Source organism: Myodes glareolus, chromosome 16, assembly GCF_982192425.1.
Source record: "Myodes glareolus chromosome 16, mMyoGla1.1, whole genome shotgun sequence".
Lineage (NCBI taxonomy): Eukaryota > Metazoa > Chordata > Mammalia > Rodentia > Cricetidae > Myodes > Myodes glareolus.
In genome coordinates, this window is record NC_142041.1 from 51,246,809 (window position 1) to 51,260,923 (window position 14,115).

General features: G+C 46.8%; 1 protein-coding gene across 1 annotated transcript; it reads left to right on the forward strand.

The window, feature by feature from the left end:
- Positions 1-497: 497 nt before the first annotated feature.
- Positions 498-7,885, forward strand: Prdm13 (PR/SET domain 13). The gene is made up of 4 exons (XM_085677429.2): positions 498-784; positions 2,291-2,422; positions 2,745-2,865; positions 6,192-7,885. The coding sequence occupies exons 1-4, from the start codon at positions 641-643 to the stop codon at positions 7,883-7,885; spliced, it is 2,091 nt and encodes a 696-aa protein (XP_085533555.2). The 5' UTR covers positions 498-640.
- Positions 7,886-14,115: the final 6,230 nt, after the last annotated feature.

Genomic DNA, 14,115 nt, shown 5'->3' on the forward strand with positions numbered 1-14,115 from the left:
TCTCTTTGTTTAATCTCCTTTACAATAAAGCCAAGGGGAGAGAATTAAGAATCTTTGAAGTAGACCAAGGCTCAAAGGAATCAGCCAAGTAGACTTAAAGTAGTCACTTATTTCCCAAAACTGGTTTGTCGGCGAACAATAAAAGGAAGTAAAATTTATGGAGAAATTATACAGTGGATTTGTCACTTAAAATATCGTAACTGTCTCAGGGACAATACCCCATGCTGAGGATTAATGGTCCCGCCGGACCTTTGATTCACCAGCGCCTTTTCTTCGCCCTTGACAAATTGGATTTTTAGGAATGGGAAGGTCGCCTGGACCATTGTGTGCTAGCCATTCAGAGGCCTCGATTATGCAAGGGGCTGAGGGAACCACTCCATGTGACCCTCTCGGGTGGGACTCTGCAGCTGCTTCACAGCGCAACTCTCTCACCAAACTCCGCGCCCTTGCGCTCGCGGTGCCAAAAGGCGCCCGCCCGGATTGAAAAGGCGCAGTGCATGCCTGCCCGCGTCACTCTGCGGGCAGAAGACGCACGTCGGGGTGCGGCTCCTTCATCGCATGAGGCTGCTCCTGGTTCTGTCACTCTCTCCTAGTGGAGGAACCCGCGAGCCCCAGCGTCTGCCAGGCGGCGGTGGCAACAATGCATGGAACTTCACGCACTCCGGCCACCAGCGTGAACGCTGACTGCTGTATCCCGGCTGGCTTGCGCCTGGGGCCCGTGCCTGGCACCTTCAAGTTGGGCAAGTACCTGTCAGATCGCAGGGAGCCAGGGCCCAAGAAAAAGGTACTGGGCCATTCTAGATTTCCATTACTTGCGGTTTGCCTCCCATTGCTCCGATCCAGAAGAGGGATAAAGAGGAAAAGCGGAGAAAAGGGATACTTGCTAATTCTGCAGAGTAGACTTGTCCGATTAGCCTTAGAATGTCTCATAACTGAGCTGGACGGTGGGTGGGTTGAAGGGGGGGGGCAGAGCTGAGCGGAAGCAGACACTAGTTCGATGTGTCTGTTTCGCTGTAGGAACTGTAGGGATGGGGGCATATATGTAGGAACTGATAGCTTCCCCCAGCGTTCTGGGGTGTCCTCAGCAAGGTAGTAAAGGTTCCTAACTCTCACCTGGGCTCTTGGCTTCTTTGGGCAAACATACCTTTTTCTCTGGAGGCATCGGATGGGAAGGACTTTTTCCCGGTTCTGTTTACTAATTTGAGGCTTAAATTTTGTTTTAAACATGTCAGTCCCTTTTCTCAGAGGAGACAGTTCTGGTGAGGCTATTAGTTCTCGGAATACACCAAGCCCCCATTTATTTACGTGTAGGTTTGGGTAGGAAATGGAGAGAGGGTGAGCCTTGTGGTGATTAATCTTGATGCCATCTGAGAGGTAGTGGAGCCCCACCCTCGAGGGGACACCCAGTTGGGACCCTTGCAGCTGACTGGAGACCCTCAGGGACAACTCTTCCACGCTGACCTCTCCTTCCCCACCCCCACAGTCTTGACCCCTGATTAGAGGGGAATTTAAAGACTCTTGCCCGCAGAGGGTGGGGGAAGGCTTGGCAATCAAGTACTGGCAGACAGGACCGGGAAATTAAGTCAAAAGCTTGTTTAAAAAGGAAAGACTGTGGTTTTAGCCAGCGCTTAGAGAGCTTTCTTGCAAGAAGTATCTTTCTTGTCTGAGGAGCAGGACCTGCACCTTACTCCTGGAGCCAGAAAGCCTCTGGTCTCTCCCGTTACCCTCGGTTTTTGTAGCTAACCACGCCTCTCTCTTTAAACGCGATTTAATTGCTTTTAAATGGTCTGCTAGCTGCAGGCAAAATTTCTCTGTGCTGGCTTTGTTCTGAGCTTTTCACCGCGGAGTTCTCTTGCACCTACGAGCAGTTCTAGAGAATGGGGAGGCTGAGAAACAGGGTAGGAATACTACGCCAGGCTTCAGAACGGGCTTGAACTTGGAATCACTTCTCTCCCGGCGTTAAGGATCCCAGAACCGCGCACAGGGAGAGGTGGGGACTGTTTTTGCAACCATTTGCATCCGGGAGCTCTAAGAGAATGCCTTTTCCAGCTGGTGTTTCCAAGGTGTGTGTTTGCGGTGATGACCGTGGTGCTGTCTATCATTCAACCTCCCTTATTTCTCCATCCTCTAAACTGAGGCACGGAGGAATTATGCTCCCAGCAGCACCTAGAGGTTGGGTCAAAGAGAACACAAGCATTTTCCGGAGTTGGGTGGGGTGGAGTACAGTCTTTCCTCTGGGTTGTGAGCCTGGCTGTGGCATGTGGGGAATTGACCACTGCTTGTATTACAGGTGCGCATGGTGAGAGGGGAGCTGGTGGACGAGTCAGGGGGCTCCCCTCTGGAGTGGATAGGGTTAATCCGTGCAGCCAGGAACCCCCAGGAACAGACGCTGGAAGCTGTTGCAGACTTACCAGGAGGACAGGTACTGTCAGTGCCCCTCATCCTTGTCAATTCCAATTCCATCCCTAAGGCAGCCGGGTATTTCGTAAGCAAAGAACTTGGAAAGGCAAGAGTTCTCCTTTTAAAAGTGCCAATGACCCTGTAAGGAAGATACTTTTGGTTTGCCATTTAAAGGACGAAGGATGAGATTCAAAGTTATCCAGTAGCTTTTCCAGGGCCACAACGTCAGCATTTGAACCTTTATTCTCAAGCACCAGGAAATAACAGAGAACCTTATTGTTACTATTATTATTGTTGTTGTTATTATTATTATTATTATTACTATTATTATTATTACATCCTAGATCTTCTATCGAGCATTACGAGATGTCCAGCCAGGGGAAGAGCTGACTGTGTGGTATTCTAACTCTTTGGCTCAGTGGTTTGACATCCCCACAACTGCGACTCCGACTCATGATGAGAAAGGTATTGCCTCTGAGAAGGTCTCCCCAACAGTGAGGGTGAGCAAGCGTTCACCTCTTCTCCTGGGTAGTGGGAGGTGATCCCAGACCTGAAGAACCTTTCTGTTCAGCTCCGTGGAAGCGGAATTCATGCTGTTTGCACAGGCAAAGAGGGAACTGTTGCCTTAAAACCATTAGCAAGTGGTAACAAAAGTGGGTAGTAATCTTGTTCTCAACTGCAGCGGAATACTTCCTTAGGAACTCTATGGTTTCTTTCTTTCCCATTACACACCTCAATGACAAACATTTACTTAATGAAGAACCAACAGAGGAGACTTAATATGCCACAACAAATACATCTTGAGTTCTAGACCTCAAAACTTAAACCTAGAATACTTTTAAAAAGGTACAAAGGTGCTCTTTCTCTGTTAGTTTCACAGGAGAGCAGTGTATTTGATAGCATTTTAGAAACATTTTAGAAGCTGGTCCCTTGGCAGGTACTAAAGTTCTTGCTTAAAATGGTATTTATTCATTTCCCACTACTAAGCCTACTTAAATTGAATCTGGGATGTATCCCAGTTTCTTCTCAGATTTATTTGATTCCTTCCAAGCCAAAAGCCAGTTCATGCAAATTAAGGGGCAACCGCTAAAGAGGACCACATTTCAAACCCTCCACATAGCACTGAAGGACATTTCTTGTAGGAAGAAGGCTGGGAGGCGCTAAAATAGTTAAGGTTTTGAGACTCCCTTTTCGTACTCCATAAGGCTTCCTCTGCCCTTCCCCCCACTTGTTAATTGTTTTAGCTTGTTTATAATTTTCCCAAGAAGCGATTTATTTATAGACAACAACAACAACAACAAAATGTTCCAAAATACTTTAACACAATCTCCTCCAGAACTGCTACTCCGCTGCGTCCCTTTAGAAACAGGTAAATGTTGATAAAAGTGTGGTAATTTGGAAACACTTTTTGGGCTGGACAGGTTATTTGGAGAAACGAGTCATTTTACTTCAAAGTACCACTGTCTTCTGTAAATCAATTCTATTTGTTTTAAAATAGATTTTTATGTCCAGCATTCGTAAGAATTATTCTAATATAGTTTGTTCCTTGAACTACATTATCAGAATCTTTTGTCCAGTCCTTCCAGGAATAAGCACAGCTGTCTCATAGGGGACTCTCAAGCTTGCCACTCCTCAGCAAATTGTGCCAGCCACTTCTACAGGGAACATTTTCCCATAGGGACAACCAAACAGGGAAAAGCTGCTTGTTTAACCCATGTATTTTATTTCAGCCAACTACTTTTATAAATGCCATATGGCAACTGATAATAAAAAATCCATCATTTTATTGTTGGGGAAGGTTATAGCCTATTTTGAACCTGACATTTCTAGATTGGCATGTCTGACATCTTTAAATTGTATGAGGGGGAGGAGCAAAGACGAAGAGTGAGTCACTTGGTGAGAGTTGAACCTTAGGATCTTCAGGACCTGTTGAGGAAGACAAGCTGGAAAAGTGGAAACACACACACGCACACACACACACACACACACACACACACACACACACGCACGCCCTAAGTTTTGAGAAGAGGAAGAAATTAACAGAGATAACATCTCTTTTTGCAGTACCAGCTAATTTCAATTAGTTTCAGTTTCACAGAAAGATTGAGTTACTGCCCTTCATTTTAAGAACAAAGTGTACTTGGCTTTGCTTTGGCAGAGCCGTTCTGGAGCAGACTGGAAACTCTTGAGGAGATGATGTAAAGGAGCAGCTGAACTTCAAACACTCCAAGAAAACCAAGGGGTCACCCTCCTTTTTTTACATAGGTGTTTTAAGCAGGTAACAGGAATATCGAGATGCTCTTGTGTAAGTCTTTGAGAAATACCTGGAATAGAGTAGTAGAAGCAAATCCTCTGTCCCCCTATTTCTCCCAGCTCTCCTTTGACCTCTTTTGGAACAAACTGGTCCCCTCCTTTGAGAGAGCCCTCATTGGCCTGAAACTTACAAAGATCTGCCTGCTTCTGCTTTCCAAGGGCTGGGATTAAAGTCTTGTGCCATCACGACAAGCTCTTTAGTAATGTCTTAAAGGCAGGAGCTGAGTGGACATAAAGAGGGAGAATGCAACTTTTCCAGTAAATCTTCAGAGACCTACAGGGTACTTCGGGATTTCCGTGTGGCCTAATCAACTTCTTTCTCACAGACATCATTAATAATTATCAATCAACCAACCAATCAATCACAACACACACAACAAACTGCAGGACTGCAAGTGGATGCACAGGGGTACGCAGAAAATAGTTTCTAGTACCTGATTAGTAGCTATGCCACACACCTGTCTCTGGATTGCGTTCAATGACCCTAGTAAGTCAAGACAGTTACAGTGGAAGAGACACAGAGAGTTGACAACTACACATGCACACCAGCAGAACACTACAGAACTCTGCACTTCTAAGAGCAGAGTACCTTTCTCATTTTTTTTTAATATTTATTAAGTGAAATATAGCTCACCCAAGCTTGAATCTCTGCACCTGTCTAGGAGTTAATTAACTTTCAGGTAGAACTGATAAGATAACCCTACACCTTCCTTCTCAGGATATAATCATTCGTCGTAGGATATCAAAAAATAGAACTTTTTTTTCTTCAATGCAATCCGATGGAGTTACTGAAAGAAATAAGGACGCACATAATTTTGAAGAGTAGCAAATCACAATCCTTATGTGGGGATTCATTTGGTCACGCTCCAGGAAAACCTCAGGCGAGTGTATAAGTCTGGGAGGGGGTAGAAAGGGCGGAGAGCCGACACAAAAGACATTGTTATATGAAAAGGAATGATTACATATGGCCCATACATACAGGATATTGTCTCGCCTGGTAATGAGGAGCTCACGACTATTAGATTGGCCTTTGTTCAGTTTATCCAACTCCTTGACATACGCCACCTATTCTGCAAACGCCAACAGATGGGCACAGGCACAGCACAGCTTCAATACTTGATTTAAGGCAACAGCTGCTCTCTGCCCTTCCCAGTCAGCCTTCCTGTGCCCTTCTCTTCCAAAAGATATTTACTACGAGGTCTTGGAGGATGTCTTCATTGGACTGCCTAGGTTACCTGTTTTGCTGTTTGAGTAGGCCTTTGAGGACAGAGGTGACAAGGATTGGCCATTTACACGCTTTGGGAGAGTCTTGATAGGGTTACTAAACTTTATTTGTCAGCCCTAAGACCCTCACCCCCCCCCCCCCTGCTTCTGCCGCACCATGGGTCAAAACCTGGGCTTTGCCTGGTGCGCTGGAGCGCTTTCCTTCTGGCTCCCCTGCTTCTCACAGGGTTACTTTCCCACTGTCTCTTGCCCAGGAGAGGAGCGCTACATTTGCTGGTACTGCTGGAGGACGTTTAGATACCCTAACAGTCTCAAGGCACACCTACGTTTTCACTGCGTGCTCAGCGGCGGCGGCGGCCGCGCCTTCCTGCATCAGGAGCACGCGGCCAGACCCGGCGTTGGCCCGGCCGCAGAAGCCCTTGGCCTCCCTCCGAAACCCACCGCCCCGGACTTGACCGCGCCCCTCCAGGCAGGCTCTTTGAGGCCCCAAGCACAGGTCCCTCAACTCGCCCAGGCTTGCGGAGCACGGGAGAGCATCAAGCGCGAGGTTTCCCTAGCGCCCCCGGCCACTTCACCGTCCCCGGGCAAGTGGGGAACTCCCAGGAAGAGCAAGGAGCATCCAGATCGCACCCTGGATGTGAGCGGAGTAGCCCGAGCACACAGTCACTTCCTGGGCATCGTGGGCGGCTCCGCTGCTGGCGGCAGCGGCTTGGCTTTTTATCCCGGCGTGCGCTCGGCTTTCAAACCCGCTGGCCTGGCACGGGCAACCGCGCAGGGCGACCCCTACCGGGAAGAGGGCGGCGGTAAGGGGCCCGGCCTGGCATTGGGCCGGTTGCTGGGTGGGGGCCGGGCCGGCGGGCGCCCCAGCAGTGGGGAGAGCCCTTCTGGCCACCACCACCATCACCACCACGCTCACCACCACCACCACCACCACCCCAAGTGTCTGCTCGCGGGGGACCCGCCGCCACCCGGCCTGGCGTGTCCCGGGACACTGCGAGCCTTCCCCCTGCTGGCGGGTCACACGGAGGAGGTGTCCGCCTTTAAGCACGTGGAGCGCGCCCCGGCCGCAGCTGCTGCGCTGCCCACCCCGCGCTACGCTGCTCTCCCTGCACCCGGGCTCCCCCTGGAGCGTTGCGCGCTGCCGCCCCTCGACGCCGCCGCGGGCGGGCTCAAAGCCTACTCCAGCGGCGAGTGCAGCCCCCTGCCCGCCGTCATGCCGGCCTTCACGGTGTACAGCGGAGACCTGCTCTACGGCCCCCCTGCCGCCTATTACCCGCTCAAGCTGCACTTGGGCGGGCTTCTCAAATATCCCGAGTCCATCTCCTATTTGAGCGGGCCCGCGGCGGCCGCGGCGATCGGCCCGGCGGAGCTGGGCTCCCTGGCCAGTATCGACCGCGAGATCGCCATGCACACGCAGCAGCTTTCCGAGATGGCGGCCGGCAAGGGTCGCACCCGCCTGGACTCGGGGACTCTGCCTCCGGCCGTAGTGGCAGCGACAGGCAGCGGCGGCGGGGGCGCAGCAGGCAAGCCCAAGACGGGTCACTTGTGCCTCTACTGCGGCAAGCTGTACTCGCGCAAGTACGGGCTCAAGATCCACATGCGGACGCACACGGGATACAAGCCGCTCAAATGCAAAGTGTGCTTGCGGCCCTTCGGCGACCCTAGCAATCTCAACAAGCACATCCGACTGCACGCGGAGGGCAACACGCCCTATCGCTGCGAGTTCTGCGGCAAGGTGTTGGTGCGCCGCCGGGATCTGGAGCGTCACGTCAAATCCCGCCACCCGGGCCAGAGCCTGATCGCCAAGGCGGGCGACGGCCCGGGCGCGGAGCCGGGCTATGCCCTGGAGCCTGGGGATCCCAAGAGCGAGGACAGTGATGTGGACGTCTGCTTCACCGACGACCAGAGCGACCCTGAGGCTGGGGGCCGAGGCGAGCGCGACTCCTAACGCTTCGGTGGAAAGGGAAGGGCTGTGGACAGACTAGAGAGAGGTGGTGACAGGAAGGACTTGGTTGATACTGTCCTTATTCTTGGGAGGGTGCTGGATTTGCAACAGTGAGCTTCTCCAGTTCTGGAATGGAGCAACGTTTGAGGATGGGCAGAAAAACAGTCAACAAACAGCCCGTAGGGCATGTGTCTCCATAATTCAGGCCTTTAGACTCTGGCATAGACCCTCTTCCTGCAGGCATTCTGGTCTTGGGGTTCAGGATCACATTAATATAATCATCTCAGTGCCCTCAAAGGTGATGATTTTTAACTGTCACACGTTTTTGAAAACGTTCTTTTCTGTGGCGGAAATCGTGCCTTTTGAAAAGATGTTTAGCGTAAATTTTGTTAGCATTTCACTGCATAGGCCAAACAGTAGCTGTGACACCCACATACATGTTTCCGTTTTTTAGCTGTTCTCCTGTCAAAGACCACTCCTTGCCACCTTGTGTAGACTGTGGTAGTGGGTGCACAAATTGGTCAAGTTGCAATTATTTATGAGAGAATAATGATAAATGTAAAATAACGCATGAATCTACGAGCACGCAATATATGAATTTTAAAGAATATCCTATTTGGTAGACTCCAAATGTGTATGTTGTTTTTTTATAATGAATGATGTCCAGTGGATACAGTACTTTGCTCTTGTTTCCATTTTGTGCAATCTTTAAAGATAATAAAGATACAAACGAGAGTTCGATGACTTGGCAACTTCAGAGGACCCTTTAAAGCAGTAGTTCAATTCGAGAACAACCACTGAAGAAACTTCACAAGATAAGTCAGAGAAGATCTACATTATTCACAGAATTAATCTTAATCGGGGTTGTACAGAGAGCAGGCAAAGTCCATTGGTTTCTAAAACCATTGTTAATCATGCTAAGTGATTTATGTTCACTTCAAGGACCCTCAAGGAAAAGCAAACACGAACAACAAAAAAAAAAAACCCAACCCCCCCCACACTCACAAATATTTCCTTGTCACAAAGAATCATGGAACTAGAATCAGTATTTCTTGTTGTCTACCCCCCCCCCTTTTTTTTTTTGGAAGTGCTTAAGTCTCCTTGTACTTCTTCCATCAACTTTGAGCTGTCAGTTTTGGCCCCATTTTCCAGAAGAGGAAGCGTGACTTGATCATAGTGTACAGACAGTAATTAGAACAGCAAAATTGTTAGCGGTGACTGGAGTTGCTATTTTTTAAAAGTGATGTTAGATCTATATTCTAGGAAGAATACCCCCCCCCCCTTTTAGAAGCAGGGAATGAGGCCCTTAGTTAAAGTCAGGTACACTGAGGGCCCAGGTCTGCAGCTGTTTTCTCAGAGGTTAGTTCAGACAATTTGCAGGGTTCTCATGGCCACAGTCACCCAACCTTGTCCTTTGAATCACGAATCCTGAATGCTTTGCAAGTCCCCAGTGCTGTTTCCAGATTGGAAACACTGTCTTGGTCACTAGGTGGTGGCAGGAACTTTTTTTGTACATCACAGCCACGAACATTTGATTTCTATTAATGGTGATCTTCCAAAAGATTCCTTTTATGAGGAGATGCAAAGATGTGTGCTGGGAATTATAGGCTTTCAGTGCTAGCTGACTAGAGATTGTCTTGTTGCCTAAGGGAGAGCAGAAAGGGGATGATGCAGGCAAAGAGACAGAGACAGAGAGATGCAGATACAGAGACAGAGAGACAGAGATTTGTGGGCATAATGGGAACACACTTTTGTTGAGGAACTCTTCTGGACTCCTTGCATTTCTTCCCTCTAGGAAGGAGGTTCAGGGATGGTCTTGATACTCAGGACTAGAAGGCACCCTAAGCTCTGTAATTCAGTTTTCCACCGCCTGCTTAGCTACCATGTTTTATCCTTTGTAATAGCGGTAACTCGAAAGCAGATGTATCCTTGGACAGCAGGTTGAAAGAATTTTTTTTTTCTGACATCAGATCTTGTAAGTCCTCAAGGGAAAATTAGGAGTCCAGATTTGAAACATGGAAAAAATATTCTATTAACTATAAAATTATAGCCTGTACTATGTTTCCTAGATCAGTACTAGTTACTGTAACTTCTGTTTGGTGGAAAAATAGTCAATAAACAAACAAGAATTGTTTGGTTAAATGAAATACATGGAGAATTGATTAAATAAAATACACTGAGAATTTATATTGATTTGGTAAAACAAAGCTTCAGCCACCCGTTTCTCCCTTTTAGACTAGATTATAACATTAAAAATAAAAACTAATCATAGATTTTCAAAGTTCTTAATTGCAGCTTGTTTATAATTCTCCATAGACTGAGTAAGACAACCCCGTTCTTTGTTCATGCTTTGAATCCTAACTCCAGAGATAATTAATGCCATTGTTTATCTCTCCATCAAAGTCCAATCAGCAAGCACAGTCAGCTAAATGAAGCTTTCTCAGCTTTTCTCAAAAAAAGTTTTCTTGAGACAAGATTTTGCTACGTGCCCTAGACTGGCCTTGAACTTAGGGAATCCTCGTGCTGGAATTCAGGCATCCGTCCCTTTCTTCTTACTCCCTTCTACTCAATAGTTCTTATATTGGTGACCATAACTCATTCTGAGAGCAGCGCCAGAGGTACTGAGTATTTCCTAGATTTTTAACAGAATATTCTGTGCCACGGTATGAAATAAATGAAAAAAAAAAAAAGAATAAGAGGAGAACGGCTCATGTCTTTCTGAAGTGAAAGGCTCCAGATTGTTTAGCATTATTTAAGTTGGGTATTGAAAAGTTTTGCTAACTTAAATAGGTCAGGAATATCTGGGTTTTGGTGTTGCCGCTGGCACTTACTAGCGTCGCATTTTGGCCCAGACGCTCTATTGCTACTGTTTCTTCATTTGTAACACAGGGGTAAAATAAAGCAATACGGTAGTTTGTGCACTCTAAGGTGCATCATGCCTGGTGCACAGGAAGCTCTCACTTCTACTCTAGTAAGTTGATATCTGCTATCACTTAAGATTTCGCCACTAGGAGAAGGGCTGGGAGCAAGGTTTTCTAAGCAGTGACAGCTTGTGTAGGACACCAGTTTTGTTCTTCTAGCTTTGGGAGAAGACACATAATTTTCCGTACATAGAGGCTTTCTAAACCTGAAGAAACCTTTGCAGACTTCTTGTTTGATTTCCACTGTAAGCCCAGAAACTAGTTTCAAAGGCTGATGGCGCGGAGAGAATGCTGTTTTCGTTTCCAGTTACTAAGTTTTGAAAAGTTTGGCTGGTCTATGAGGGTTGCACTTAAGCAGAAGCTCAGGGAAGAGAAGAGCACGCGCACATTTTAGTCCACGGGAAAGCCAAGACTAGAGAAGAATTGTAGGTCTGGCTGTGGTGGGGAAAAAGCTTTTAGTGATTCTAAGCTCCGAGCAAGAGACCGGTAAGCGCTGTTGAGCTTGTGGAGTTGGCGGAGTTGAGCCGAATGGGCGGTCATTGTCCTTATTCCTACAGCTCCCATTGGCTCATCCCTTGCAGACAGGGCTGCTATTGGTGGCGGACCAGCAGTGCGCTGGAGCCCGGGCGGCGGCCGCGGTACTTCGGGAGCCTTGCTACGCTGTAAGACCCGGGGTACCCGGTGCTAGAGGCGCTCTCCGTGCAGTTTCAGCGATTCTGCTTCGTTTTCCCAAGGACAGGAGTTTCCGGGTTGGGCAATGGAATGGCAGTTTCACCTGCTTTGAGAGCACAGCCCAGGAACCCCTGGAGCAAAAGAGCTCTGCAAAAACCCCTGCGACCCTTGGCAGGCGAGGGGTCGCAGCCCGGCTTGTCTCTGGTCCGGGCCCTGCCCGGCTGCGACAGGGAGCTGAGCACCAGTGTCCTACGCTCTCGCCATCTGCCACCTCCCCAAAGGGAAGAAGGCAGAGGCACCCGCATGGCCGAGGTCATATGTGACCCTTGACCACCCAGGTGTGAGAAACACAGGGAGGACTCAACAGACGGCGCAGCCCAAGTGTTTAGTTCCAGAAGGAGCTCCCGGCTTGCTCGCTAGGAGCTGGGCGACCTTCTATAAAAGATGAAAGGCGAGCTTCTGTCATCTGCAACTATGGTTTAATTCAAATTAGGGGAAAACGTGCGACAGACAACTTGTTAATGCCTTTGACTTGGAAACCATCCAAGGGTCCTACAAAAAGGGACCAAAATTGGATGGATAGCCCCTTTAAAGACATTGGTTTCATTTTCAGTACAACATATTATTTAAACTTAGACATTTTATGTAAATAGATCAAAAATCTAATAGACAAGCTTATTGAAAAATGTACAAATCATACCACCAAAGGGAGATTTGATTATTTGAGTTAAACAGATAAAGACAAAGGTCTTTTTTAATGTAGCTTGAATAAATTTAAATTTCGTTTATAATGAAATATATAAGTTATCTAAATATCCTGTCTTCACTTCCCCTGTTCATGTGCACTTTTTCATAGTTTGTTAGTGCAGACATGAATGCAGATGCACACTTCCTATCTTTAATGTTGTCAGTGTAATAATCTTCCTGAAGTTACCCTAAGCAGGGGATTGTTTAAAATCTAAGGTTCTGCGACAGTTTGTGTCCAAATTGGGGGGGGGGACTCAGTTTCTTGTAGACTAGAAAGCTGTGTGTGGAAATGAATTGTGCAATGGGAGACACACTGAGATGCAACAGCAGTTGGCTTTACATGAGACAGTGAAGGTCAAAGGTTTCTTTAAATCTCTTTTTATACATCTACTGAAAAAGAAGCAGGAAGATACAATTTATGTCTGACACTGAGAAGTTCATTCCTGTATTATTGCCGTAAGGAAAATGGAGCCACGACCAGGTCAGATTCAGATTAACTTGGGGGCATTGGGCCACAGAGGCACACAACTGTGAGCAATAAAATGCTTTCAGGTATGCTAACAGTCACTCCAATGAGGAGTGAGTCAATGTGGGCTGTCGCATTTTATAAGCTTCTTTGTGGTTTTCAGAGAGCAGGAGAAAGAAATGTCTCAACAATCAAGACAATACAGAGAGAAGAAGATACACAGGGAGCTGATAGGATGGGTTTTCTAAATGATTTAAGGCTAACGTGCTGAAATCTAGTCCCAGGGTACTCGCTTTGGCATCTATAGGTATTTGTACACGTAGTGTTCCCCCTGTTTGGAAAATCAGTTTGTGTAATAAATTTAATTGATGATTTGGGACACTATATTATGTTGGTTAATATTTTCAGATGAGAGAGAGAGAAAGAACCAACTTTACCTTAGAACATTCATTATTTCATTCAATCTTTATTATCTCATTACATCTTTGTGACAATTCATTTCTCAAACAGAAATGAATCACATCTTTCAACCAGTGAGACATTTCCCCAAGATTCACTTCTTTTCCCACTAAACACAGACTCCTTCTTGACATACTACAATGGTTTCTCAAACACTATTTCCTAAACAAATGGCCAATAACTATTTGAAAAAGGGTTCAACATCCTCAGCCTTCAGAGAACCATAACATCTTAGGGGTTCCATCTCACAGGACTGAGAATAACTCTTATCAAGAGAAAGATACCAAATGCTGGTGAGAATGTAGGGGAACCCTTACCCACTACCTGGAGGATGTAAGCTAGTGCAGCCATTATGGAAGTCTGTGTGAAGGCTCCCCCCAAACTAAAAGCAGGGCCAGCATATGACCGAGGTATGTCACTTTGACTTATGTAACCCAAAATGCTCTTAAGCAAACCTATCAGGGATATATTTGCAAATCTTTGTCTACTAATGAATTATGCACGATAACTAAGAAATGGAGCTAGCTTATATATTTATCAACAGATAAATAAGAAAAATGTGGTGCATATGCATGATAGAATTTTATTCAGTTATGAGGAAAAGTTAAATTTTGACATTTGCAGGAAATTGTATATAACCAGACAGCACTACTTTAAGTGAAATAAGCTAGACACAAATACTGCATATTTTCTCTCATATATGAAATATAGATTCAAATTTATATGCTTGATGTGGGAGAATTGTCTGTATTCTGTCAATCATATTTTAATAAAACGCTGATTGGCCAGGCAGGCAGTATAGGTGGGAAAACCAGACAGGAAGTAGAGGTGATGCAATGAGAACAGGAGAATTCTGGGAAGCAGAGAGGTTCCTCCGCCACTCCTGCGCAGATCACTGAAGAGGCAGCATGTAACTTGCCCAGCTGAGAAAGGTACGGAGCCAATGTGGCTAATGTAGATAAAGATAA

What these genes read in the sequence shown, in the direction of transcription:
- Prdm13 (XM_085677429.2), top strand. Translation starts at nt 641, where the DNA reads ATGCATGGAACTTCACGCACTCCGGCCACCAGCGTGAACGCTGACTGC. An exon ending in AGCCAGGGCCCAAGAAAAAG is followed by an intron (nt 785 to 2,290) that starts GTACTGGGCCAT and finishes CTTGTATTACAG; the next exon opens with GTGCGCATGGTGAGAGGGGA. An exon ending in TCCGACTCATGATGAGAAAG is followed by an intron (nt 2,866 to 6,191) that starts GTATTGCCTCTG and finishes TCTCTTGCCCAG; the next exon opens with GAGAGGAGCGCTACATTTGC.